Below are 23,910 nucleotides of genomic sequence, written 5' to 3' on the forward strand. Positions count from 1 at the left end.
GTAGATGCCAAAAATCTGTAATTTCCAAATAAGAACTCTAACTCTTACTGTAGCTTTATAATGTTGGTCCGAATAGATTTGCTTAAATACAGAAACAAGGAATTGTAAAAAAAATCCACACAATTCACTAAAATGCTAATTATATTATTGAAAATTACCAAAAATAAGAAACGATAAATTAGTTACTTTAAATCCATTATTAATCATTAAGTATTAATAAAATCTCCAGCCGCTCGTTTCCTCAATACCCAAATTAAATTTTAAATAAAACAAAAGCTCGGTCTCGTCTGACGCCTCCACCAAAATTACAATTTTTCCTTGTCAACTGTCCTAATTAACGAAATATTTAAAAATACTCTTGAACTTTGGCCTCTTTGTCATTACATAAGATCCGTCCACCTTGACAATGTTATTAATTTTCTTTGAATGAAATAATGGCTGCTCACGTTTTCATTCATCTGCCGTGAATAATAGAAGTGGAAGAAATTCAATTACCTTCGTTAATAGTCCCCATGTTAACAAGACAACAAAATTATAAACGTAATTGAGAACCTTCTTCGGTTCAATTTTCAAACTTCCTGCAAACCACGAATAAATACTTCTCCCCTTTAAAAAGTCAGGAGCTTTACCAAGGACAGTTCAAAGTACACAGTAAACGCAAATCCGATTAGAACCATTGTTAATAAGTCACCAAAAGCAGCGTAAACCTGAAAAAGAACATCGCCTCTGTTAAACATTTAAGTCCAGGAACAATGGAGATTAATTTTTCATTGTCGTAACAGCGGTGAAATCTGAGAAGTACGCAGGCAGTTTCACTGCCCCACTTGAATATTGCATGTGCAAGAGATAAATAGAGTGGCTTATCCTAGCCAACACACTCCAAAGACATGATTGATCGGACTTAGGATTTTAGTGTCATTGTTTAAGTTGAGAAACCTCCGTAGCCATTAATACATGCCCACACGACAATCTGTTACAGTCATGATTTTATTCATGGAAATGACCCATATGCTCGAGATAATTTGGATTTTTTTGGAGCTTGGTCTGTGGTTGATAACCCAAGAATTTTAGTATGAGGAGCTAGAAATAACTGTGGAGAATAGTTGGTTGCTGGAATTCATAGATACAATGCATAATGCAAGTTACATTTGTACGTCACTGGAGCTCCACGTCATATCTATTGATCCGTGCGAGATAAAAATTAGTTGCTATTGATAGAATGTAGATGTAGACGACGTAAGTGATTGAGATGAAAATTCGGGATTGAGGACGGGCAATGAGAGAAGAAACGACATAATAATAATAATAATAATAATAATAAATTTTTATTTGTGGTAATAAGAAAAACAACATAACAGTAACACAAATTGTTTATACATTTCAATTCAAAATTTTAAAGTGGTCGAAAAAATAAAGCAATCTCAAAGTATTGGTGCTCAATTTACGCAGAATTTCGCGCAGAATCCAAAAAAGTAAAACTCGTTGAAATCGGCCCACAAATAACTGAGTTATGAGCGATCAAAGTTTCGGATATTGAATTTTGAGTTGGAAATTATTCAAAGCTGAATATCTCCGAAACTACAGAAGATTTTGAGAAACGGTTTTCACTATCGTTTTTCTCGGCTTATTTTACTTCAGAATCTGCCCTCCAAAGTCAAAAATTCGATGGTGAATTTTTTGGCCAAAAAAAATTTGCGACTCAATCGATGAAAATTTTTCAATTTTTCGTTTTTTGATCGCCCCTCGTAGACTATTTGCCCGATCGATCTGACATTTGGACAGTTGATAGATCTCGAGCTGCTCTTTCGATCGATATGTAATTCAATAATATTAAACGCAGTTTTCGCCCCGAAACAGCGTCTTGAAAATGACCCTAAAATCACCCTCTAAAAATCTAATTCGGTCGTTATCTCGATTATTTGTTAAGAAAATGAGCTATATCGACTCATTTTACGCAGAATTTTGCGCTGAATCCAACACTACCATAATTTTTCCGGTCCGTCAACAAATAACTGAATTAGAGACGTTTGAAATTTCGGATTTTTGCCAAAGACCCAAAATTTTGAAGATTCGAAAACGATTTTGCTCGATATCTTCAAAATTATGGGAAATATAAAAAAAACCTTTTCGAAATCGTTTTTCTCGCAATTTTTTAGCTTAGAATCCGCTCGAGCATTTCTCGTTTTTTTTTTCTCAATTTAGAAAACAGTAACTTCTTTTTGTAATTGTGATTAGTGTGATTAAAGAGTGGAATAAATAACAATGCATTAAAAGTGTCATTTTTGCTATAATCTTTTTATGATAAGAATACATATTATTACATAACTAAATAATTGGACAAAATTAAAATCAATACTCACAGGCAGTTTCATTTAATTAATCCCATCACGCCTCTATATTGTGACCTTCCCCACTTGTAAACAACTCATCCCCTCTAATTTCCATATTTTTCCTCACCAAAGGCAAAGGACGGATATAATTCCGCACATGTATGAAGGTAGCCCACCAATATTCCTGACACGGTTCCTATGAAATATCCAAGACGTCATGCCACAAAAGTCTTAATCCTAAATGATGAACCAAAGTAGTAGAACATAACACCATCCCGCTAAAAGAAATATAAATAAAAAACCACCCAATTCATCCAGCCAGATTTTTTACTCCGTGAAAAAACCCACGCGCACTTATCGTGAAAAATGTTTCCCGTAATAGCTGTACTTCCCTAAAACAGATTTCCACGGTCTATAATTTTGAAAATGGAAAAACCAACCAATGACGACTTAACAAGTGCTCAAGAAACGGAAATCTAGGTCAGATTTATTGGCTGGTCAAGCGAATATGCCTGGAATCTAAGTAAACCGAACAGATATTTACCAAACTGTTGGTTTCTGGGAGTAATGCGAACTAAAACTTTACTGGATGCAATTTCGTGGAAAATTACCATGGATAGAACATAATATGTTGAGAATGGAGCATAAAGCGATTATAACAATGAATGTGGCCAAAACGATGCGAAATAATCATAACTTATGTAGAAATTTTCATTATTAGATAAATTATGGTACTTATTCGGCCGTCTGCTGAATAGAAACTGCGAGATTCAGAGAGATAGAGCCATTTTTTTAAATCTTGCAGGGATGTAAAAACATGATTCTGCGTTGTCCAAACAATGTATAAAAAGTCGCCACTGGTAAAATTTGATTGGTAATCCTAAACAAACGTTTTTTATTTCATTCACGCCCGGCGCCTCCACCAAAATTCAAAACTCTATTTTTATCCCGTTTGATTCACCGCAAAAAATCAGCAACATTAAATTCGGGAAAAATTATTCTGAAATTTGAAATGGGTCACATTTATGGTAAAATGTACTTAACCCTTGCATTGTTGTGTACAATATTCGAATCTCCAGAACAGGTCGACCCTCCGCTTTGTGCTAAAATCCCCCCAAAAAAATCCTTTCCACAATCCTTGTAATTCAACGAAGAATCAAACACTAAAAATAAACTTTAATGCCCAAACGTGGCTCTAAATTTTAAAGCCTTCAAAGCTCTCAAGCTCTTTGAATGGTTTTGACAAAGCTGATTATAAACCTTCTGAAGTACACACAGCCACAACTTCTTATCTTATATTTAATGTTACAATCCTATTGATTATTTCCGCTTTGTTAACTCTCGTTTATCGCAATTTTCCGATTTCGGACTTGAATTTGCAGTCCGTTGTAAAAATGAACTTATTGAAAAGAAAATTGATGTGATAAGAACTCAATCCTATTGAAACTGAAGTGAAATGGAGTTCAGACGGTTTTTATGACAGTTTGCCGGAAATTGCAAGTTGTTAAATGGGAAGTGGAGGACATTTTTTCGTAAAACCAAATAATCGACTTTATTTATTTGTATGAAGCATCACAGGTTCTTCAACTCTAACAAACAGTTCGTAACAGCTACTGCTTCAGTTGTCGCGCAACTTCCACATAACAACTTCTAGCAAAACGTCTAAATGACTATTTATTGAAGGAATCAACTTCAGTCTGATATATAATTTGATTACTGCAGCTTGCATTTAGGATTATCTTCATACTTCCTACGCAAATCTTTAACAATTTGGGAATATTGTTTGGAATTTTGTTGTTGGAAAGACGACCTCCACGTGTCCTTCAACAGGAACTTGTGCTTTTCCTTCTTAATTCCAGGCCAATGGACTAGAAATGCCCCATCTAAAATAATAAACTGGTATCCTATAAGGCACATCTCCAACATCTGAAAAACAGGAGTGAGAACTTGAAGGACTATGACGGTCCTACCTGGGTCATCTTATCTTGTAAACCTTCCCAAGATAATGCCTCGCTATAAAGAGGGTCTTTTTTACTACCAATATAAATGGGTTCCCAGCGGTGGAAGGGATATTCGCGTTTAACGGACACAAAAGGCTAAAAAGGCGTTAGAATTTGATCCACACTTCTTTTTCTTTTACCTTAATATTGGCACTACCACCACCCGCTTCCAACCAACTCTTAATACCTGGGAACTTTTGGCAATGTGAGCAAATATGTCTGTGAAAATAAACCGCCCTTTCTTCCTTCACCATCATCAAAAGCTCATCTTTCGTGCGTGGAATAACATCATAAGCCTCCACTTCAAAAACAGGCACTACAAAAACACGGGACGGAGGATTTGGTTTCTGTATACGCAAAGTCTGCGTCATCTGGATAAACCTGGAAGCGAGTTCTTCGCTAGGAATCAATTGGATATCAGACACCATCACGAAGTCAGTTTGGGCGTAATTTCGGGCTATATTGCGACAGATATTGATGGGGTACATGATATCATTACTCAATCTATAAGTTGAGAGTTTGGAAGAATCAGGAAGGTCACAAGTTAGAGCTTCTGGATGGTTCTGGAGATATGGAGGAGCTGTGAGAGGGAAAACGAGATGAACAGAAACACGCCCCATTTCAGGGGCGCAGAAACAAAGTTGAATTAACTGTCTCATAGTGAGGTCGGCGTCGTAGTCGGGGACGAAAGCGGCGATGCTGATGGGGCCCTCCCAGAATCTAAGAAAAAAATTAGTTTGACTCTACAGTCGTAGTTACCAACCTAATAATCTCCGCAATGTAATTAATAAAGTCGGCGGTTACATGGGTGACGTAGGTCACTTCAGGCACCCCTTCGTCCCATCTAGCTTCAATAACATTCCTCATGATCCTGTAGCGACTTTTATTTTTCCCCTCAAACGGGAAACTCAAATCGCTTTCTTCATACAAAAGCTCCTCCGGCAACCCATACCTGAAGTTACAGTAACTCTCGTTTGGTGTCCTCGTCGACAAGTAATTCCCCGGAATTCCATGAAAATTAATCTGATAGTTGTAAAAGACGTTCCGAAGAAGCGACGCATTGTTGTTAACAATGACGATAGTAAAAGTAATCAAAGTCCCTACAAGTAAAGGCGGAAGAAGTGTCCGCCGAAGTCTGTACCTGATTCTAAACATGGCATTTTCTATTTTAATTTGGCTTTGATGTTACATTATTGCTAGCTACAAAAAAAGTCAGTCACAGAAAAAATGCCGAATTGTACTCACAGAGAAAGACGAAACTATCGAAAAGAAAGTTGTGACATCCACATGGTGTCGACGAGGATACAACAATAAAGTGGCACACCCTAGCGGTGGAAATGCGTAAGGAAAAGTGGCAGAATGCGGGAAAATGGCTGCAGTGACAAATCAATAACCGGACGGAATTTGCCGGTTTCTGAAACGTGCGCAGATTTTAAAATGTGGGAGATTTTGATACATAAATCGTTTTTCTAAGAGGACACAGCTTTAAATTTCCCGCCTATTACCACAATACAAAATTTCATCTGTTTCAAAAGATTTACAGTAGAAACACCACAATTGGTTTCGCGGCGAAAAGCTCTACAATTTGAACTACAGTACAACCTCGATTATCCGTGCTTCTCGAAACCGAAGCCTGCACGGATAATCGAAAAACACGGATAATCGAGTTGTTAAATAAACATACGTTTTAAGGCAACAGAATTATTTGGAAGTTTTTTTTATTCAAAATATACAGGTGTCCCAGAACTCGCGCCCCATAGAGCAAGGGAGGGTGCCGACAGCAATACAGATGGTAAATTTCAAAACAAAAATTGACTAAGTTTAATAGTATTCAAGAACTGATAAAAAGTTAACAACCAATCCCGAAAGCTTATTCGAGAAGTGGAGTAAAAGGCCATCCCAATTTCCTAGGCAACGAGAGTCTAATATTCATCTGACCAATGGATGATAGTATGTGTCCATAGTCACCAATTTTCAAATTCTGTTCAGCTTCAGGATTAGCTGCAGTTTTTTTGTCTTATCTCGGTTATTTTTTGAGTTAAAAAATTATAGTTTTGAAATTTTGATTCAGAATTGTTGCCTCCATAAGCCCTTTTTCTCTGGGGCGCGAGTTCTGGGACACCCTGTATAAAAACCTTATCAAAATTTATCAACATGTTCACAACAATTTTAAATTCTGAAAGAAATTAAAACAATCAACTATTATCAGACATATCAGTCGCCTAAATGCAAAACCCGACATCTGCATTATGGCGAAATTTGACACATCAATATAAATTCCGTAATTGTGACTAATCTAAATAGATTTTAAAAAGGTTTACCTTCGTAATTTACAAGCATTTCACTACAAACTGACAAAATTGTATCTTCCAACATTTGAAAGTAAAAGCGCTATTAGAATTTTTTCTATTGCTCGAAAAATTATGGCTGAATGCAGATGTCGAGTTTTGCATTTAAGCGACTCATATAACATAAAAGTAACAATTTTTTATTAAAAAAATCTAGCATTTCCATTTATTTCTTCTCTGACCCCAAAATTTTCTCTCCCGCTTGATTTTTCAGTTTTCTTTATTATGAAAGTTTTCATTGAAAAAGAATTTAATTCAAGGATTTTTGTTTTGTTTGGGAACACTACTATTCAAAGACAAAAATTTTAACTCATAATTTTTTGTTTTTCGCTCTTTACACGGACTTAAATCTCATTAAACTACACCAACTATAACTCGTGAAATCCCAAATTTTAAGTTTTCAAACATTGGAAGCAAAAGTTCGAAGTTGTTGGTCTTCGATTTATGTGTTTTTTGTGAAGCACGCATAATCGAGGTACGGATAATCCGCACCCGGATAATCGAGGTTCTATAGTTCGTACAGTGATAGTTTGAATGACAGAAAAGTCACTAAATCTACGCAATAAAAAGGGTACTATGCGCGAAATTTAAAATAACAAAATAACCCCAGTTACAGACAACCCTGTCAACCCATTTCGCGTAGGAATTTAGTGTTTTTAGTGTATTTTGTAGCATAATTTGCTGCCAACCTATATGTCAACTGTCAAAATCTTACAATCTCTCACTGGATATACTATACTTTATGTTGGTAGCTTTAAAACGTCAAAATCGACAGTGGTACCAACACTAAAAATGCAAGGCTTTCTGGTGGTCATGCTTTCAATCGCGGCCACAAAATGTCATTTCAAATTGACACTGATGACACTCAAATTTTCTAAAATTTTATGAACGCGAACATTAAAATCGGTGGTTTGCCGTCAACAAAAACAAAAAATATTGATCACATCTCCAAACAATCACAGTAAATTTAGTCCATACCTCATTGCCGCACGATATTTTTAAATTCGATTAATAGACATTCAGATAATAAAAACAAAGTTTATTAATGGAAGTTCTGTTCCTGTTTGGCTCAAAAATCATCTAAATTCAGCGATTTATTAAAACGCAAATTCTCGTTTGTGCGCCAACAAACCCGAGCCCAAATTGCAAACATTTCATGAATATAAACTACAAAATCGTGATATAATAAATAACTGCAGAGAACATCACAAAATCTGTGTAAACAAACCAAAAAAAGAAATTTATTTTATGATAACCGTATAAAACAACCGTTTTTGTAGTCAATTTCGTTTTGTTGTAACATGTAACTTCATTAAAAATTCATTCTTGGAACAACCTTGTAATATCACGCATTGATTAGTTTTTTTTGAGAGGATCTTGTTTTGAAGATGAGGGAGTTTTAGCATGGAAGCTTTTATTTATGAATGATGAACATGCGACTCGCAGAAACCGGAAAAGTACCCGGAAAATTTGCATTGATGGATGAAAATAGTTTTAATGAAATTCCTCGAGCAATTATTCATAGCTCGACACTTTATTATCTTCACCCCAAACACCTCCTGATGAATAATTTCTCTGATAAGCGCGTTATCGACATTACGCAATAAAGCACCGTCGTCAAACCCATGGAAAGACAAACAAATGGGGGTGTCGTCGACGGCCGCCAACACGCCATGGCAGCAAGGTGCGCCCGCCGCTCCCAACCTTGGTGCGGCAGATTAAAACAGTGCAAAGAGAAGCGTCGCGGTGCCGACACGCTGTCTACGCGATGGTGTGCGTCGTTACCATGACCGGACCCATGAAGTCAACACTCCAAAAACAATGCCACTAAAATCATTCTAACAGGTAAACTTCCATAAAATCAATCAACTTGTGACGTTCCAATCATTTTACGTCATTTTATCGATTAATCGATGCAAGATGAAAACAATTAAAAGTTTGTTAATTTGGCAAGCTTCCAGTTTCTTTGCTCAAAGTCGCTTTTGTTGTTTGCAGATCAATCGGCTACCGGCTCCTGTCACGTTAAATCACCTCCGCCCGAAATTCGCCTTTTTTCTTTGTAGTTTCACAGAATTTTATCAAAATGTATGAACCCGTGTCTGATCAATGTGTCACCACGATTATCAGTCCGAAATATGCCAATCATTCTTTCGACGAAGAGTTTAGAAGCAACGAGTTAGTACCACCGGAGAAACCGCCGAGGAAAAATAAAATGAACAAGCAGACGAAGCAGGAATCCAATGAAGGTGAGTTTTATTTATGGCGATCGGAAAGAACAGGTGTGTGGTAATATTAGAAACGGATGCAAAGGTTATTGGTGGCAGAAATTATACTCAAAAAGTGAAACAATTCTGTGCGATTTTGTGTTTTGCTCAGATCACCATTAGTTGCTGGTCAAAACTGCAAATCATTTTTAAACATTAGCCACAAAATGTAATTAACTACCACCATACATTAAATAAATAATTAAATCTACATCACATCACGTCGCGCACAAAAACAAACATTTATGATTTATGTGGAAGCCGTGTATTGTTTTTTTAGTAAGTACCTCAGTATCATTACGTTAATTCAACAGATCTGTACGCAAGCGTGTTATGTCCGCACTCACTTAAAAAATGCTCGCGAGTGAAAACAGACGATCGGACCCACGAATTTCCCAGGTAACAACTGCAATTTTCCGATTGACCTTCACTTCTTTCTGTTCCAGAAACCAAAAGCGGTAATAATAAGATGAAAACCGGAAATGGTGACACCGGTATCGACGTGGAGCAAATCAATCTGGAAGCCAACAATTACAAAAACAAATTCACGAACGCCTCCGTCCAAACTTCCCCTCTTATTCCATACAGACTCAGGTTTTGGCCCAAAAACACATGCGACGTTAATTGTGATCCTAATGAGAGCAGTTGTTGCACCAAAGTACGACTCACGTGCTGCTGCAGGGTACTGAGCCAATGGGTGCTCTCCCAAATTGGGCTTACCATCGTTGTGATAACGTGGGCTTTGTTGGGGGCCTTCGCCTTCTACAAAACCGAAGGTAGGAGCGAAAAAAAATGTGTGCCATCGGATTTCTGCATTGCGAAAGTGTTCGTTTTCAATTCAAGCTTACAATTTTGTGTAACCTTCTTCATTTGTAATTTATTGGACAATTTGACTGTGTGACACTCACTTGTAAACAAGGTAGTTAAAAATGTATGCCAGTTCGATAGCATTCGCATCGATTGTAGTCACAATTACGTTATTACAGTTGGAACATGCACGAGCATGGTTTGATTATAATTTATTCATATCCCAAATATTAAACAGATGACATAAGTAAACAAAAAGGCAATCAAAATCTGTAATTAAAATTATTAATGACTCGTAAAAATTCGTTTTAAATACGCCTTGCTATTTTCAAGCCTTTCGTAAGCCCACACGACTTTGCAGAATGTGATTATGAATCGAAAGGCCTCGGACACTTTTTTATTTCAACTTCCATTAAAATAAATACGCAATTGGAGCAAAATTTCCTCATCAAAACCAACAATCTAGTCCGAAGTATTAAAACACGGCTTTTGTCAACACTATTATTATTTTATTAGCCTGGGATATATAAAAATGAGCTATTAGTCGCGCGTATAAATCCAGGAAGAGACCTAATCACGTAAAACTATAAAATTTTCTATTTCAGCCTTCATTTGCAATGTCGCTAAATTGTCGGATACTGACAAAAGGTGATGATTACGAAAATGAATCAAAATAACATATGGAACAGTAATGTAATCAATATTGATATTTAATTGCTGCGGAACTTGGCTTTGGTTCCACGCGTATGGATTTATTCCTGCTCTACCATACGTGACACTTGAACTCCTTTAGCCTTCGTCCAGGACGAGTTTTTTACCATTTTAATTCTCGTAAAAATTGGCCGCTCGTCTCACAATATAGCAAAGTTTTCCCAACTAAAATTGATTTACCTCCGGGAGTTGTATCTTTTGTTTTATAATTTTGCAATTTGGTACAGTTAATAAATGATTCAAAAGTACTAACCTCCGAAAATTTTGTTGCTCTATAACAAAAATTGACAGAATTAAGAATTTTATTGAAAAATGTTGAAGATTTTTGACTTACCTGGAAAATAAAAATTTCTAAAATTTGTGCCTTTTGCTCTATAATTTTGCAATTTAGTACAATTAATAACTGGTTTAAAATTAGTAAGCTTCTCAAATTTTATTGCTCTGGAACGAAAATTGACAGAATTAGGAATTTTATAGAAAAATGTTGAAGATTTTTGTCTTATCTGGAAAATAAAAATTTCTAAAATTTGTGCCTTTTGCTCTATAATTTTGCAATTTAGTACAATTAATAACTGGTTTAAAATTAGTAACCTTCTTAAATTTTATTGCGCTGGAACGAAAATTGACAGAATTAGGAATTTTATAGAAAAATGTTGAAAATTTTTGACTTATCTCGAAAATAAATATTTCTAAAATTTGTGTCTTTTTCTCTATAATTTTGCAATTTAGTACAATTAATAACTGGTTTAAAATTAGTAACCTTCTCAAATTTTATTGCTCTGGAACGAAAATTGACAGAATTAGGAATTTTATAGAAAAATGTTGAAGATTTTTGACTTATCTAGAAAATAAAAATTTCTAAAATATTTGTGCCTTTCGCTGTATAATTTTGCAATTTACTACAGTTAATAACTAGTTTAAAATTAGTAACTTTCTCAAATTTTATTGCTCTAGAACGAAAATTGACAGAATTAAGAATATTATAGAAAAATGTTGAAGATTTTTGACTTATCTCGAAAATAAAAATTTCTAAAATTTGTGCCTTTCGCTCCGGAGTCTTGTCAAGGCAACTAGTCTAATAAAATCTCGATTTCCCCGATTCATCACCTCGAAACTTGAAATTTGCTTCTTTTGCAGGTCCGAGAGAACTTGCACAATCCAAGAATCTAGCCAAATTACAAAATAATCTCTCCGTAAGTTTATCGAACGAATTACGTAACACGCAGCCAGAAGAATGGAAAAGCACAATTGATAGGTTTCTAGAAAAGCACGAAATCAATCTTTTGGAAGCGGTGAGTGCTGGATTTGGAGAAGGAGGGGGAGGAAGTATTTGGACCTATCCAGGGTGTATTCTATTTGCTGTTTCTTTGTTAACAACACTTGGTGAGTTATGGTTTTTTATCCACGTCCAGACCCTGTAATTTCTGCATCGCGTGTCATAGAGGACAATAACCAAAAGAAATAATTACAATCCAGTTCTGTCCGGCGTGTGATAAATAAGAAAGCATTTTTTACTGGTCGAGAAACGTAATTCCGGGAATGTAATTGCGTTGCTCGAAAAAATTCTGTCTAATATAAAAACTCCACAATTATGCAAATTTCCTTTGTGCGAAGTGTACGTTATGTGCTGATAAGAGCCAATTTCAAGTACCCCTCTGTAATCTCAACTCGAAAACAGAAACAATATTTTCACAACTAAAACAAACCCAAATGTTTCAAAACCACCCCCAGATCAATATCAGTTTTTATTCGAACTCAATCAACACAATTACATTTTTCTGCCGACTCTGATATTCGTGAATGAAAAAAAAAGACAAGACTATTCACTCAACTAATTTATAACTCCTATTTTAGCCCCGTGATCAATATAACCGTGTACTGTAGTACTCCCGTTTAATTATCCTTTTAAACTTTAATCAGAACACGCCAACGTAAACTTATGTAAATTCATACCTGCAGTCCCGATTTAAAAACTTTTTTCGCGTGTAAACCCAAAAAGATTGTGTTTAAAAGCAATGACGTCAATAAAATTACTGTTTTTTTTTCAGGTTTCGGCGCCCCGGTGCCTCGAACGCCCCTGGGTCGAGGCGCTGCGGTGCTCTTCTCCGCCATCGGGATTCCTCTCCACTTCCTCCTCATCTTCAACATGGGCAACTTGGGCGCCGTCCGTCTCCAGCAACTCGCTTTCGGAAGATCCTCCACAGACATACCTACCTCGCCGCGCCCCAAATGGCTGAAATGGTTTCCTGTCGCTTCGATCGCTTTTTATTATTTAATGGGTGTCATCCTATTTGGTTTCGTGCGGCACAGGAGTGCCGTCGATAGTTTCATGTTTCCATTAGATTTTACTGCTGCTGGCGGCGTGGCCACGACTTATGGCCACGTGAGAATTCTCTACGCGTTGTATTTGGAATTCGCGGTAACGTTGGCGGCGTTGGTTTTGTCTTTAACGCAGGCTTCCGCAACGAGAGGAATTGTAGATATAGGGTTGAAATTAGGTCTGCTAACGAACACTTGAGCTGTGTAGGAAAGTGCCTTAGTTATTCGCGGTGCACGTTTGGTTTGCTGAAGTCAATCGATTATACATATCACAGCGCCGTAAAGACAATAAGAATTGGTTGGTCCAATGGAAATTTTTATTTATTTTCAGGGGGGCTAAGGATGAAAGGAGCGGCAAGAGTATAGGATAAGATGTGATGCTACCTTAGCCACCTCCACTGCCTGTAATAAAAAACGACTAGACTCAACTTTTTTATTAACTGTGTTACAACTACCCACAACAAAATTATGGCATTTTATTTCGTTTCGCCTCTTCAGCGTCACTGTGGTCTTCATCATTTTTAACATCATCTACTTTAACATCTACAATTTTTTTAGTGGTGTTTTGCGAGTCTGATTCTGTGGCGGTTTTGACGACACTCTTACCTTGTAGCACTAACCTAAGGGCTTCTAAGAGTTCCGACTTATCTTTAGACACGCAAATTTTGCTACCTATAAAAAGTTAAAAGAAAGAAATTATTTATTGTATAGTCTATTTATTTAGTAACTTAATTGTTATAAACAATAAAAAATTCAACTAAATCCGTGTCTCACTATCCAAACAACGCCGTTTTTATTTTTGAAAGCAGACTCGGTTTTTCGCCATCTTGAGATTTAGCTTCAGAGCCTGCCAGAGGCATCTCGTCCTTGTCTTTGTTTGCTAAAAAAAACGTTGTGAGTATGCTGACAAAAACAAGGATCTGCTAAATTTCAAGCGGCTATTTTAGAAAACACGAAAGGACTTACCGTCTGTCTTTAAAGTCATTCCTAAGATTTGGCCAGGGGTGTCAGTTTCGAGCTCCGCGTAGGCTTGAGCTAGGGCTTTCTGCTTTGCCGACAGACTCTTTGGAACTGCGATTTTAAAAACGACGTAGTGGTCGCCGTGGCCGTAGCCATCAATTTTCTTCATTCCTTTGCCGCTTAGGCGTATTCGAGTGTGCGACGACGTCCCCGGCATCACCTGGTTTTGAAAAATTATTGCCAAGAAAAAAAAAGACACAAAAATATATTCAAAGCGGCACATCACGCTTCAAGAAAAAACAACTTTTTACTGTGAATCTACAAATAACTGTCACAGGACGTTACAAAACTGGAAGCATTTTAAGCGAGATATTCCAAAATCTTGAAATTTCAGGACTTTAGAAAACAGCGCAAATAAGTTGAAAATTTGGTAAAACCATTCAGCTAAAGTTAGCAGCACAAGCACTATATTAACCTGAATCATGTGGTCCTCGTACAGCCCCTCTATCCTAATGGTGCCCCCCAGTAGAGCCTGCGCCACTGAAATCTCCGCCTCTGTATGTACATCCGCCCCGTCTCTTTTAAAGTACCTAGATTTCTCAACTTGAAAAGTAATAAACAGTTCCTTGTTTCCTACACTCATCCTCACAGTTTGGCCATCCTCAATACCTAAAATCCCCACTGATTATCATTTTTTACCAATTTTAAACCCACCTGCAGGCACAGGTACAGTGACTTTTTTCCTCTGTACTGTAGACCCTTTCCCTTCACATTCTGTACATTTATGCTTGATGAACATCCTACTTCCCTGACAGTACCTACACGTGGACCTCATAATAAAGGGCCCCCTAGTAACACTCTCCATTCCTGTTCCATCACAATGGGTGCACCTTGTTGCTTTAGTGCCAGGTTCGCACCTCGTCCCTTGACATTTAGGGCAATTATCTACCACATTAACAGTAATATCTTTGTTCATCCCCCGAGCTGCCTGTTGGAAGGTTAGTTTCACCACGACCTCCTGAGCTTGTCCAAACCCAAAAGCTGATTCAGCAAAATCCTGGAAACCTGACCCTTTTCCAAAACCCGCTTGGCCGAAAATTTTACGGAAGAGTTCCTCAGGATCTATTGTGGATTGATACTGCCAACTTTCAGCGAACCCTTGGGCTCCTCTGGGACCCCCGCCGCCACCGCCCATACCGCCCATTTGCTCTGACGTCGCCCCCCACGTGTCAAATTGTTTACGTTTAGACTCGTCGCCCAAAATCTGCACACAAAAACATTAAATTAAAGAAAACGTACCCCAATTCTCACCTCGTAAGCCTCCGAGACCTCCTGAAATTTCTTTGCGGAGTTGGGGTCATTCTTATTAACATCAGGATGGTACTTTTTCGCTAATTTATAATACGCTTTTTTGATTTCAGCCCCCGACGCGTTTCTACTGACCCCCAAAATCTCGTAGTAATCTTTGGCATTTAAAATTGAATTCGTGTGGATATTTCTAGAATCGATCTGCAACACTGAAAAGTGAGGTTATGTCACACCAAGTTTGTTCAATCACAAGACGCGACTAATTGGAATTCGGAGTAAATTAAAGTCGTTGATAACAGTAAAAACGGACTTTACACTTTTTGTGCAAATATGATGTAATCAATGAGAGAAGTCAAACTTACGGCTTTTTAAAAAGGTATTCGGACATGTCAAATTTAGACCTCTGGACTTGCTGGAATTGACACAGTGATGCAGAAATCTTGCTGATATTTTGTTTACTGGGGGTGACACAAAGATATTTATCTGTTTTGTACACAAAATGCCAATAAGACTTCTAACATTCGCCATAATTTGATGTCTTTCTTGTCAAAAAGGCGAAACACATGTGTGGTGGTGGTATTGACATTTGAATTGAAGAGCTGCCAACCCGACAAAATTAAAACTTGTTTGATGTAGACAACCAATTATACACCACATTGCGCCAGTTTCAAAAAATACAAATAGAACAACAACAAAAAAACGTTTCACTGATAAAATATTTAAAACTGATTAGATATGAAACTAAAACTGCAACGATAGTTTAGAAAATCGTCAAAAACTTAAATATTAAAAACACCTGCAGAAAGCACAAAAAGAAAAAACCTTTCAACATTATTATTTAGAGTATTTTCTATTTTTCATTTTCACGTAACCTTTGTACTATTCTATATCTAAAAATATAACAAATTTATGCATAAACGCTTTTATAAAATCTGCATAAACCTGTTGCCCGTCATATTTAATAGCTCCAGATGGCCTCTAACAATGTTATCATTTCAAAATAATAACATAAATACCTACATGATAAGATTCCCACTAATATAAAGTCAACACGACAACCTCCTTTATCAAAACTCCAAGGCAATGTCTACAACTCGAAACATCTTATCTGCAGCTCGCAGAAGTGCAAAATCATTGAGTTTCAAGTTTTACTCGTCTTCCGCCACTAACATCTTAAATTCGGGACTTCGTGATGTGACAATCCCGAAATTATCAATACCAGAAGTTATTTTTTCCAAGTGCGAAAAATACGAACGTTTTACTGCCCTGGTAGGTGTTGCAGTTATCAACTTTTTACAAACAAAAATTGCAGGAGTGTGGCATCACAGGACGTAAATACTCATACGGGGATTTACTAAGAAAGTCGAAGAATTTCGGTCGAGCCTTGAGAGGAAAATTCGGTTTGAGCGATGGTGATGTTATCGCAGTTCTCTTGCCCAATATTCCCGAATTCCCGTTGGCGGTGTTGGGAATTCTGCACGCTAACATGATCGTAACCACGCTGAACCCGATTTATACACCTGGTAAGATTACAACATTCTTATTTTTTATTGACAAAGAAGAGTTGCAGAGGAAATTTCCCGTCAGCTGTCGGACTCTTCAGCAAAAGTCGTAATCACTCTAGTCAGTCTGTTTGAAACGGCCACGGCATCTACAAACCTCATTAAAAAAAAGTTGCCAGTATTCACCATAAAAACAGAGGTGAGTAGCCTAAAACTGAACTTTGCACGATAACGATTATCAGCAAACTCAATCTACACCAAGAGGAGCGATCGATTTTGGCGAAGTCATCAATACTGAGTTCGATTGTCCTCACTTTCAACCAAGAAAAGCAGAAGATGTCGCCGCATTGCCGTACTTGAGTGGTACCACAGGTCTTCCCAAAGGAGTTCAACTCACGAATTTCAATATCCTTGCGAACATCTTCCAGTACGACTCACCAGAGTTAACTATTGTTAAAGGCACCACTGAAACGCACCAGGATGTCGTTCCTGCTATCTTACCCATGTTTCATATCTATGGGTTTACTGTTAACTCGCTGTATTCTCTCATCAAAGGTACGAAGATAGTGACATTACCAAAATTCACTCCAGAGGACTACGTGGAGGTGTTGAAAAACCACAAACCGCACATTTTACTGGTGGTGCCCCCAATAGGTATGCGTAAACCTGAGGGGGCTATTAACTAGCGAGTCTTTTTAGTGTTGTTTTTGGCGGCACACCCCATGGTCAAACGAGAGTACCTCGAATCCGTGAGAGTCACTTTCAGCGGCGCTGCACCTCTTGGAGCTCTCGACGAGCAGAGGTTCATTGAGAAGGCCGGAAAAAGCGTAAACATGTTGCAAGGTAAAAATCGTGACGAATTTCCGAGCTCCATGGTTTTTTACAGGCTACGGGCTTACCGAAACGTCTCCAGGTGTCACAGCACTGTCCCCCAAGTTAAAATCTGAGGTTAACACCGACGGATCTGTCGGTCGCGCTATTCCTAACACGCTCCTCAAAGTCGTAGCCATCGACGACCCTACAGGAACACCTCTAGGTCCCAATACACCTGGAGAACTTCTGGTGAAGGGTCCTCAGGTCATGAAAGGCTATCTTAACAGAGCTGATGAAACCAAGAATACGTTCTTGGATGGTTGGTTGAAAACCGGCGATATTGTTCAATACAACGAAGACAGGGTTCTGTTTGTCACGGATCGTCTTAAAGAACTGATAAAAGTGAAGGGATTCCAAGTGGCACCGGCGGAACTGGAGGAGATAGTGAGAGACTTCCCGGATGTGGCAGACGCTGCAGTTATTGGTGTCCCCCATCCGAGTCAAGGCGAAGCTCCCAGAGCTTACATCGTCCCCAAGAAAGGAGCGACGGTGAATCCCGGAGACTTGGAGGAGTACGTGAAGAGCAAAGTTGCACATTACAAACAGTTGAAAGGAGGGGTTGAAATTGTTGATGCGATACCGAAGAACGCCTCTGGGAAGATAATGAGGAGGAGTTTAAAATTAGATTATGAAGAAAAACAAAAATAAAGTATTTTATCAACCGTTTATTATTTATTTTGTTCTATTAACACTCGAGACTGACAATTAAGAAGGTCCAAGGTCCAAATTAGGTAGATAAAACTGTGATTAATCAAAGCAAACCCGCTTTCGATTTCAGTGTAATAAATCAGTGCACAAATATCTTCAACGTCTCTCTAGGTAAACAATGTTATCACGCTCATTACTCAACTTAAAAATACGCAATTTTCCTCCTCCTTTTTAATAACAAATTATCTGCTACTTATCAACTAATTTATTATGGGAGAGTGGGGAACGAGAACCGTGTCGAACAATAAAAGCAGTTGACTTAGCAGACTCAGTTGCAGCGCGAGCAAAAATGTCCATGTCACGAAAGCTTCTAACAGTGAGAAATATCAACAAACGTTGTTTATCGACCATAAAAAATCACTACTCCACTGAGAAAACATCAAGTTTTATCCTACATTCCGACTTGGAAGATGTGGAAATACCTAATAAGGTTTCCATCGATCAGTTTGTTTTCGCAAAAATAGATAAATGGCCTCAGAGAATTGCGACGGTGAGTAGCAATATGAAGGATCAAATATGGTAAACCTGACCCTGAACCCGCGATGGAACAGATGTAGCATTGACGCTGTTTTTTTGTTGCTATTTTTAATTACAGGAATGTGCGGCTACGGGACGCAACTACACGTACGAAAAAATTCATGAAAAGGTCTTGAATTTGAGCAGGAATTTGAGGAAAAAACTCAAACTACAAAAAGGGGATGTTGTGGGGATTCTACTGCCGAATTGTCCGGAGTTTATTATTGTGGTTCTCGGGGCTTTGAAAGCGGGACTTGTTGTTACCACGCTCAATCCCATTTACACTCCAGGTAAGAAAAAAAAAACGATATCACAGTTTTTTCCAAGAAATGCGATTAGCTGGGCAAAAGTAAACACGTGTAAAAGTTATTGTTATCATACGTTATAGTACAAAAAAACATGATAAATTTTTGCACTCTTAATAGTTAGACAATTCTAATTAATACAAAACGAACAAACTTTTCTTTTAGACGAAATCGCCCGCCAGTTAAACGACTCTTCCACCAAAGCGATTTTCACATTCGCTGACTTCTTCCCGCTGGCAAAAGCGTCAACAGGCCTAGTAAAGACTCCAATCAATATTCTAACTATCAAAACTCAGCAAGGACAATCAACTCCTAATGATGCGATAAGTTTCGAAGAGTTTTGTGAACCCTGTGATTACCCGGATTTACCACCGTCTGACGACAACGACGTCGCGTTTTTACCATACTCCAGTGGTACCACTGGTCTTCCCAAAGGTGTCCAACTCACTCACAGGAACATCATTGCGAATTTATGTCAATTTAGGGCAAAAAAGTTGGATGTGGTCGAAGAAACCACCAGTGAGTTTCAATAAATTATGTAGAAGCAATCTTAAGAATTCTTTCAGAGGAGCATCAGGATGTGATTCCGGCTGTTCTTCCGAAGTTTCACATCTATGGGTTAACGGCGACCACTCTTCACCCCTTTTCAAAGGGGTGTAAAACAGTAGCCATTCCGAAGTTCACACCCGAGGGGTATATAGCGACGTTGAGGAAACATAAACCGGATGTGCTCTTCGCCGCGCCTCCTCTTGGTACCTAACTCTTAGCACAATTCAACGTACTAAAAACTGATTTTAGTTCTCTTCTTGGCGGGGCACCCGGCGGTCACTTCATCGGATCTCCAGTCCGTCAGAACTCTAATTTCTGGAGCCGCCCCTCTTGGAGCTTTGGACGAAGAGCGCTTCATTCAAAAAGCCCAAAAGAATATTAACATCTTCCAAGGTTATGGTCTCACGGAGACCTCACCCATGGTCGCTTTCACGCGTTCCGACCTCCGACAACTTCCAAACTCTAGTGGTACTATTGGACGCCCCGTTTCAAACACTTCCATTAAAATCGTTAATCCGGACGATCCCAATTTCACACCGCTTGGTCCTAATGAAAAAGGCGAACTCTTAATAAAAGGACCACAAGTGATGAAAGGTTACCACAACAGACCGAAAGAAACCAAAGAGACTTTTACTGAGGATGGATGGTTGCGGACAGGCGATATGATGTACTACAACGAAGACAAGTTGTTGTTTGTGAGTGACAGACTGAAAGAATTGATTAAGGTAAAAGGGTATCAAGTACCACCGGCGGAACTCGAGGAGATTATTAGAGATTTCCCGGGGGTGGACGACGCGGCGGTTGTTGGAATTGAGCACCAGAGACATGGGGAAGTCCCTAGAGCGTTTGTGGTACCGAAAGCTGGGACAACAGTGGATGCTCAAAAATTAGCGGAGTTCGTGGCTGGGAAGGTCGCGTCGTACAAGAAACTGGAAGGTGGAGTGGAAATTGTTGACAGTATTCCGAAGAACGCCAGTGGAAAGACGTTGCGACGGCTACTGAAGGAGAAGTATGAAGCAAGAACGTAAGAAAATTAGTTAGATTTTACAAAAAAAAAAGAGTAAACTAGTTTTTCCCTGCTGGTTTTATTGTTTTTATTAATAGTGCCGACTTTAATGACTTGGCGATTTCTATAGAATGACAAGCATGCACAACTTTGCATACGTAAGATTTCTTATTGTATTTAAAAACTGCAAACAATAGATATTTTTATTGCTTTCAACAATACATAATTTAAAAAATCACAATTCCGTCAGTGTAAAAATAAAAAATAAGTACTCTTCACGTCTTTTCGTCAAGGCCCCCCTGGAAAGCCTGGTGCTTGACTAACTCTCGGAAAGCCCCTTTTTTAATATTGAGCAAATCTTGGTACTTCCCCTGTTCAACAATCCGGCCGTCTTTCAACACCGCTATTGTGTCAGCATTTTTAATAGTCGACAACCTGTGCGCTATGGTCAGAACGGTCCTTCCTTTCATGATCTTCTCTAGTGCTTCTTGTACCAAACGCTCCGATTGCGCATCAAGAGCACTGGTGGCTTCATCCAACAAGAGTATTTTCGGATCTTTAATCAACGCCCTAGCTATAGCAATTCTTTGTTTTTGACCACCACTTAACATAATTCCACGTTCGCCAACCACAGTATCAAATCCCTCTGGAAACTGTTGGACAAACTCGTAGACATTTGCTTCTTTCGCAACATTTATAAATTCCTCCTCGGTGACTTTAGAGGGGTCGTCGGCCCCGTAAAGAATATTGTCGCGAATGGAACAAGAAAATAGAACCGGCTCCTAAAGAAAGAAGTTAGATTTGGTTTCACAGACTTGTTTTCTCACCTGACTAACTGTCCCTACGTGTCTCCTCAACCAGCTCGGATCAAGTTCTTTTACATCCTGTCCATCCAAAACCACTTGCCCATTACCAGGATCGTATAACCTAAGTAAAAGAGCCGCAAGAGTACTTTTACCAGAACCGCTAGGTCCAACAACCGCCACCATTTTTCCTGGTTGGATTTCTAGCTTGAAGTCTTCGAATATTTGTACGTCGTCGCGTGCGGGGTAACTAAATTTAATGTCTTTGAATTCAATGTGACCCTCAGGGGGTGAAATCGGTACCACACCTCCTTTAAGTAGAGTGTTAATATTAGTAATGGTGTGGAAACTTTTACCTTTCATGGGTATCACAGGTTCGCGATCTATTATTTCCCATATTCTAGAAGCGGCCCCCACTGACTTGTTGAGTTCAGTGTAGAAATTTGAAAAAGTACCTAAAGAGACACCGATGTACGCAGCGTAAAGAAGGAAGGAGGAAAGATGGCCAACGCTGATGCTATTAGAGGAGACCATCACGCTGCCGTAGTACAGCACCGAGATTATAATCATATGACCGCTAAATCCGGTCTAAAAAAACGGATTTTTAAAAATACACGTCTTTTTGGACGTACCATTCCATAGAACATGGCTCTAGCTTTAGCCTCCTTGTAACTCAAATCCAAAATATTTTTAATAGATTCGGCATAACTTTCCACTTCACGAGGTTCCTGTGAGAACATCTTCACAGTTCTAATATTGGCAATTCGCTCCTCGGCCACGCTAGTCGCTTTGGCTAAAGAATCTTGGACGTTCCGCGAAATCCCTCTTAAGTACCTTCCAAAAAATACAGCTACTATGGCAACGGGAGGCACAATCGCTAGACCAACTAGAGCTAATTCTGCAGACATGTAAAACTAAAAGAACGTGATAAAAAATGGTTTTGGTTGGTGATAAAAGTACCATCATCCCTGTCCCAGCAAAAACCATCACCGTGGATCTGAGCCCATCAGAAATATTACTAGATAACGCGTTCCCGACAAGTTGAGTGTCGGCTGAAAGTCGATTGACCAACTCCCCTGTGGATTTTTGATCAAACCAACCCTGTTCCTGTTTCATTATTTTAGAAAACACTTGTTTCCTCAGATCCTGAGTCATCCTGTAACCTAGAAGGATATTATTGGGGGGAATGGGAAGGGATGGGGCTCACCTGAAACCGACATAAGATAGACGCGAGCAAAGTTGCAAATCGCCCCCAGAACAAAAATGCAGACTAATATACCGCCGACTTTATTCAGTTTCGCTCGCGCTTCTTCTTTATCGCCGCTGCTATCATAGATAATATCAAGAATTTTGCCTAAACTAAAAGGGATGCTCATGGTGACAGTGCTTGACACCAGAAGGAAACAAATAGCCCCTGGAAATGTCTTGAAGTGATTAACATGAAAAACAAAATTAACCCACCTAGGAGTCTCCATTTCTCCGGTTTGGCTAAGGAAAATAACCTCGCTAAGTCGCTCTTGTTAAGTCTAGGGGTCACCTCAACAGCCTCTTTCTTAGTACTGGCCCCTCTTTTAAAATGTGACCAAAACGTCTTCCTCGCTGCATTTGTAGAATTTTCAGGAATATTCACAGCAATGTACGTCTTATTCTGACTGACTTTCTGCGACATTGTTTTAAAATTTCTAAATATAGCTCCGTTTGGCGAGAAAATCTTAACGTGTTTCAAACATCTCAGCGGAGCGTTGAGGTTATGTCGGCTCACTAATAAACAAACAATATTCATTGTTACAAGCAATTTACCTCAGCTCTGAGAAAAGAAGAAAGCACTGACGATTCTACATTAATTCAACACATCGTCAAATTTGAGAAAAAGCGAGGAAAAAATGCATACACACATTTTGAGGTTAGGTAATCAACGTGACAAGTGACATTTATGAAAAGCCAGAGGCGTAACAAAGAGTGGGGGCGATATCACAATACGCCTACAATTGAGGTTTATGACCTCAAGGCTACGACAAGAGAAGAGTTGTCATGCAAATAAATTGTGATCAATTAGTGAAATTATTTGCCGCACGTTAAACAAGCTTTTATTATTTTGATCCGAAAACAGCAATAAAACTAAGAATGCAAGCAATTAAAAGACTATTATGGTAAATGTATAGTACCTGTGACAAATGCTTTGTGGTAGCTACAATCACCAAAGTGGCTTCACTATTAAAGTTTTTTGTAGTCTGTTAGTTTTAATTATCGTTATCTTGAAACGTGCGTTCATTATCATTGTTTATTTATACTTTTGTGACGGTGTTATACATTTGTAAATCAAAAGGATTGTTCGGAAAAGAGGGAGACAATTTTTCGAATCCATGACAGTTTGGCGGGTTGAAGGCTATTGGCCAGCCGTGACGCCCAATCAAAACGGGTTAAATTTAAATTATTTCATTGCGGAATCAGAGGCAACGAGGGTTTTAGATAAAATAAAGAATGTTGATAAGAGGATCTACAATATACAGGGTGTGTAATACTTCAAGTTTAATTTATCTGAAGTGGAATTAATTTAAACTGTCAAGAAGAGTTGGTTAAAAATTTGCGCTAGTTAGTAAT

The 23,910-nt window shown here is 38.4% G+C and overlaps 6 protein-coding genes across 10 annotated transcripts; 3 read left to right on the top strand and 3 right to left on the bottom strand.

Annotated features, from left to right (window-relative positions):
* Nucleotides 1-3,873: 3,873 nt before the first annotated feature.
* On the bottom strand, nt 3,874-5,668 carry LOC148170386 (beta-1,4-glucuronyltransferase 1-like). The gene is made up of 5 exons (XM_088043911.1): nt 5,576-5,668; nt 5,094-5,530; nt 4,471-5,050; nt 4,301-4,426; nt 3,874-4,256 (listed from the first exon to the last, which is right to left on the bottom strand). The coding sequence occupies exons 2-5, from the start codon at nt 5,483-5,485 to the stop codon at nt 4,044-4,046; spliced, it is 1,311 nt and encodes a 436-aa protein (XP_087900037.1). The 5' UTR covers nt 5,486-5,530; nt 5,576-5,668; the 3' UTR covers nt 3,874-4,043.
* A 2,666-nt stretch (nt 5,669-8,334) lies between these two features.
* Nucleotides 8,335-13,206, top strand: LOC148170387 (potassium channel subfamily K member 10-like). Of its 2 annotated transcripts, XM_088043339.1 has the most exons (5): nt 8,335-8,523; nt 8,674-8,924; nt 9,389-9,718; nt 11,598-11,843; nt 12,509-13,206. In XM_088043339.1, the coding sequence occupies exons 2-5, from the start codon at nt 8,762-8,764 to the stop codon at nt 12,976-12,978; spliced, it is 1,209 nt and encodes a 402-aa protein (XP_087899465.1). In that variant the 5' UTR covers nt 8,335-8,523; nt 8,674-8,761; the 3' UTR covers nt 12,979-13,206. The 2 variants fall into 2 exon arrangements, with proteins under 2 accessions (XP_087899465.1, XP_087899466.1); XM_088043340.1 differs by lacking the exons at nt 8,335-8,523; nt 8,674-8,924 and adding an exon at nt 9,234-9,341.
* LOC148170388 (dnaJ homolog l(2)tid, mitochondrial-like) lies at nt 13,199-15,643 on the bottom strand. Of its 2 annotated transcripts, none has more exons than XM_088043336.1 (6): nt 15,410-15,643; nt 15,051-15,256; nt 14,454-15,003; nt 14,215-14,408; nt 13,746-13,959; nt 13,199-13,451 (listed from the first exon to the last, which is right to left on the bottom strand). In XM_088043336.1, exons 1-6 carry the CDS (start codon nt 15,573-15,575, stop codon nt 13,246-13,248), a joined length of 1,536 nt encoding a protein of 511 aa, XP_087899462.1. In that variant the 5' UTR covers nt 15,576-15,643; the 3' UTR covers nt 13,199-13,245. The 2 variants fall into 2 exon arrangements, with proteins under 2 accessions (XP_087899462.1, XP_087899463.1); XM_088043337.1 differs by lacking the exon at nt 13,199-13,451 and adding an exon at nt 13,516-13,659.
* A 450-nt stretch (nt 15,644-16,093) lies between these two features.
* Nucleotides 16,094-18,088, top strand: LOC148170389 (uncharacterized). Its single transcript, XM_088042916.1, has 6 exons — nt 16,094-16,316; nt 16,360-16,570; nt 16,618-16,748; nt 16,792-17,203; nt 17,249-17,392; nt 17,436-18,088. Exons 1-6 carry the CDS (start codon nt 16,131-16,133, stop codon nt 18,068-18,070), a joined length of 1,719 nt encoding a protein of 572 aa, XP_087899042.1. The 5' UTR covers nt 16,094-16,130; the 3' UTR covers nt 18,071-18,088.
* A 250-nt stretch (nt 18,089-18,338) lies between these two features.
* On the top strand, nt 18,339-20,780 carry LOC148170390 (uncharacterized). Its single transcript, XM_088042915.1, has 5 exons — nt 18,339-18,620; nt 18,726-18,936; nt 19,117-19,470; nt 19,518-19,703; nt 19,750-20,780. The coding sequence occupies exons 1-5, from the start codon at nt 18,420-18,422 to the stop codon at nt 20,526-20,528; spliced, it is 1,731 nt and encodes a 576-aa protein (XP_087899041.1). The 5' UTR covers nt 18,339-18,419; the 3' UTR covers nt 20,529-20,780.
* Nucleotides 20,696-23,540, bottom strand: LOC148170391 (ATP-binding cassette sub-family B member 10, mitochondrial). 3 transcript variants are annotated; one of them, XM_088042912.1, is made up of 8 exons: nt 23,475-23,540; nt 22,771-23,070; nt 22,517-22,723; nt 22,270-22,472; nt 21,942-22,223; nt 21,666-21,897; nt 21,334-21,620; nt 20,696-21,288 (listed from the first exon to the last, which is right to left on the bottom strand). In XM_088042912.1, exons 2-8 carry the CDS (start codon nt 22,976-22,978, stop codon nt 20,782-20,784), a joined length of 1,926 nt encoding a protein of 641 aa, XP_087899038.1. In that variant the 5' UTR covers nt 22,979-23,070; nt 23,475-23,540; the 3' UTR covers nt 20,696-20,781. The 3 variants fall into 3 exon arrangements, with proteins under 3 accessions (XP_087899038.1, XP_087899039.1, XP_087899037.1); XM_088042913.1 differs by lacking the exon at nt 23,475-23,540 and adding an exon at nt 23,205-23,264; XM_088042911.1 differs by lacking the exon at nt 23,475-23,540 and having other exon boundaries at nt 22,771-23,246.
* Between the last annotated feature and the right edge of the window lie 370 nt (nt 23,541-23,910).

This window comes from Gnatocerus cornutus, chromosome 8, assembly GCF_029298725.1.
Source record: "Gnatocerus cornutus isolate USDA-ARS CGAHR chromosome 8, icGnaCorn1.1, whole genome shotgun sequence".
Taxonomy (NCBI): Eukaryota; Metazoa; Arthropoda; class Insecta; order Coleoptera; family Tenebrionidae; genus Gnatocerus; species Gnatocerus cornutus.

Bases quoted from the DNA above. Each gene is read 5' to 3' on its own strand.
- LOC148170387 (XM_088043339.1), top strand. From the start codon at position 8,762: ATGTATGAACCCGTGTCTGATCAATGTGTCACCACGATTATCAGTCCG. The intron at 8,925-9,388 runs GTGAGTTTTATT...TTTCTGTTCCAG, and splicing joins GAAGCAGGAATCCAATGAAG to AAACCAAAAGCGGTAATAAT. The intron at 11,844-12,508 runs GTGAGTTATGGT...TTTTTTTTTCAG, and splicing joins TTCTTTGTTAACAACACTTG to GTTTCGGCGCCCCGGTGCCT.
- LOC148170390 (XM_088042915.1), top strand. From the start codon at position 18,420: ATGTCCATGTCACGAAAGCTTCTAACAGTGAGAAATATCAACAAACGT. The intron at 18,621-18,725 runs GTGAGTAGCAAT...TTTTAATTACAG, and splicing joins GGCCTCAGAGAATTGCGACG to GAATGTGCGGCTACGGGACG. The intron at 18,937-19,116 runs GTAAGAAAAAAA...CTTTTCTTTTAG, and splicing joins CAATCCCATTTACACTCCAG to ACGAAATCGCCCGCCAGTTA.
- LOC148170391 (XM_088042911.1), bottom strand. From the start codon at position 23,092: ATGAATATTGTTTGTTTATTAGTGAGCCGACATAACCTCAACGCTCCG. The intron at 22,724-22,770 runs GTGGGTTAATTT...AGACATTTCCAG, and splicing joins GGAGAAATGGAGACTCCTAG to GGGCTATTTGTTTCCTTCTG. The intron at 21,898-21,941 runs GTACGTCCAAAA...CCGTTTTTTTAG, and splicing joins GAGCCATGTTCTATGGAATG to ACCGGATTTAGCGGTCATAT.
- LOC148170386 (XM_088043911.1), bottom strand. From the start codon at position 5,485: ATGTTTAGAATCAGGTACAGACTTCGGCGGACACTTCTTCCGCCTTTA. The intron at 5,051-5,093 runs GTTGGTAACTAC...TTTTTTTCTTAG, and splicing joins TACATTGCGGAGATTATTAG to ATTCTGGGAGGGCCCCATCA. The intron at 4,427-4,470 runs GTAAAAGAAAAA...ACGCCTTTTTAG, and splicing joins GTGGTAGTGCCAATATTAAG to CCTTTTGTGTCCGTTAAACG.
- LOC148170389 (XM_088042916.1), top strand. From the start codon at position 16,131: ATGTCTACAACTCGAAACATCTTATCTGCAGCTCGCAGAAGTGCAAAA. The intron at 16,317-16,359 runs GTAGGTGTTGCA...CAAAAATTGCAG, and splicing joins ACGAACGTTTTACTGCCCTG to GAGTGTGGCATCACAGGACG. The intron at 17,393-17,435 runs GTAAAAATCGTG...GGTTTTTTACAG, and splicing joins AAGCGTAAACATGTTGCAAG to GCTACGGGCTTACCGAAACG.
- LOC148170388 (XM_088043336.1), bottom strand. From the start codon at position 15,575: ATGGCGAATGTTAGAAGTCTTATTGGCATTTTGTGTACAAAACAGATA. The intron at 15,004-15,050 runs GTGAGAATTGGG...TTTTGTGTGCAG, and splicing joins AGGTCTCGGAGGCTTACGAG to ATTTTGGGCGACGAGTCTAA. The intron at 14,409-14,453 runs GTGGGTTTAAAA...TGGGGATTTTAG, and splicing joins CACTGTACCTGTGCCTGCAG to GTATTGAGGATGGCCAAACT.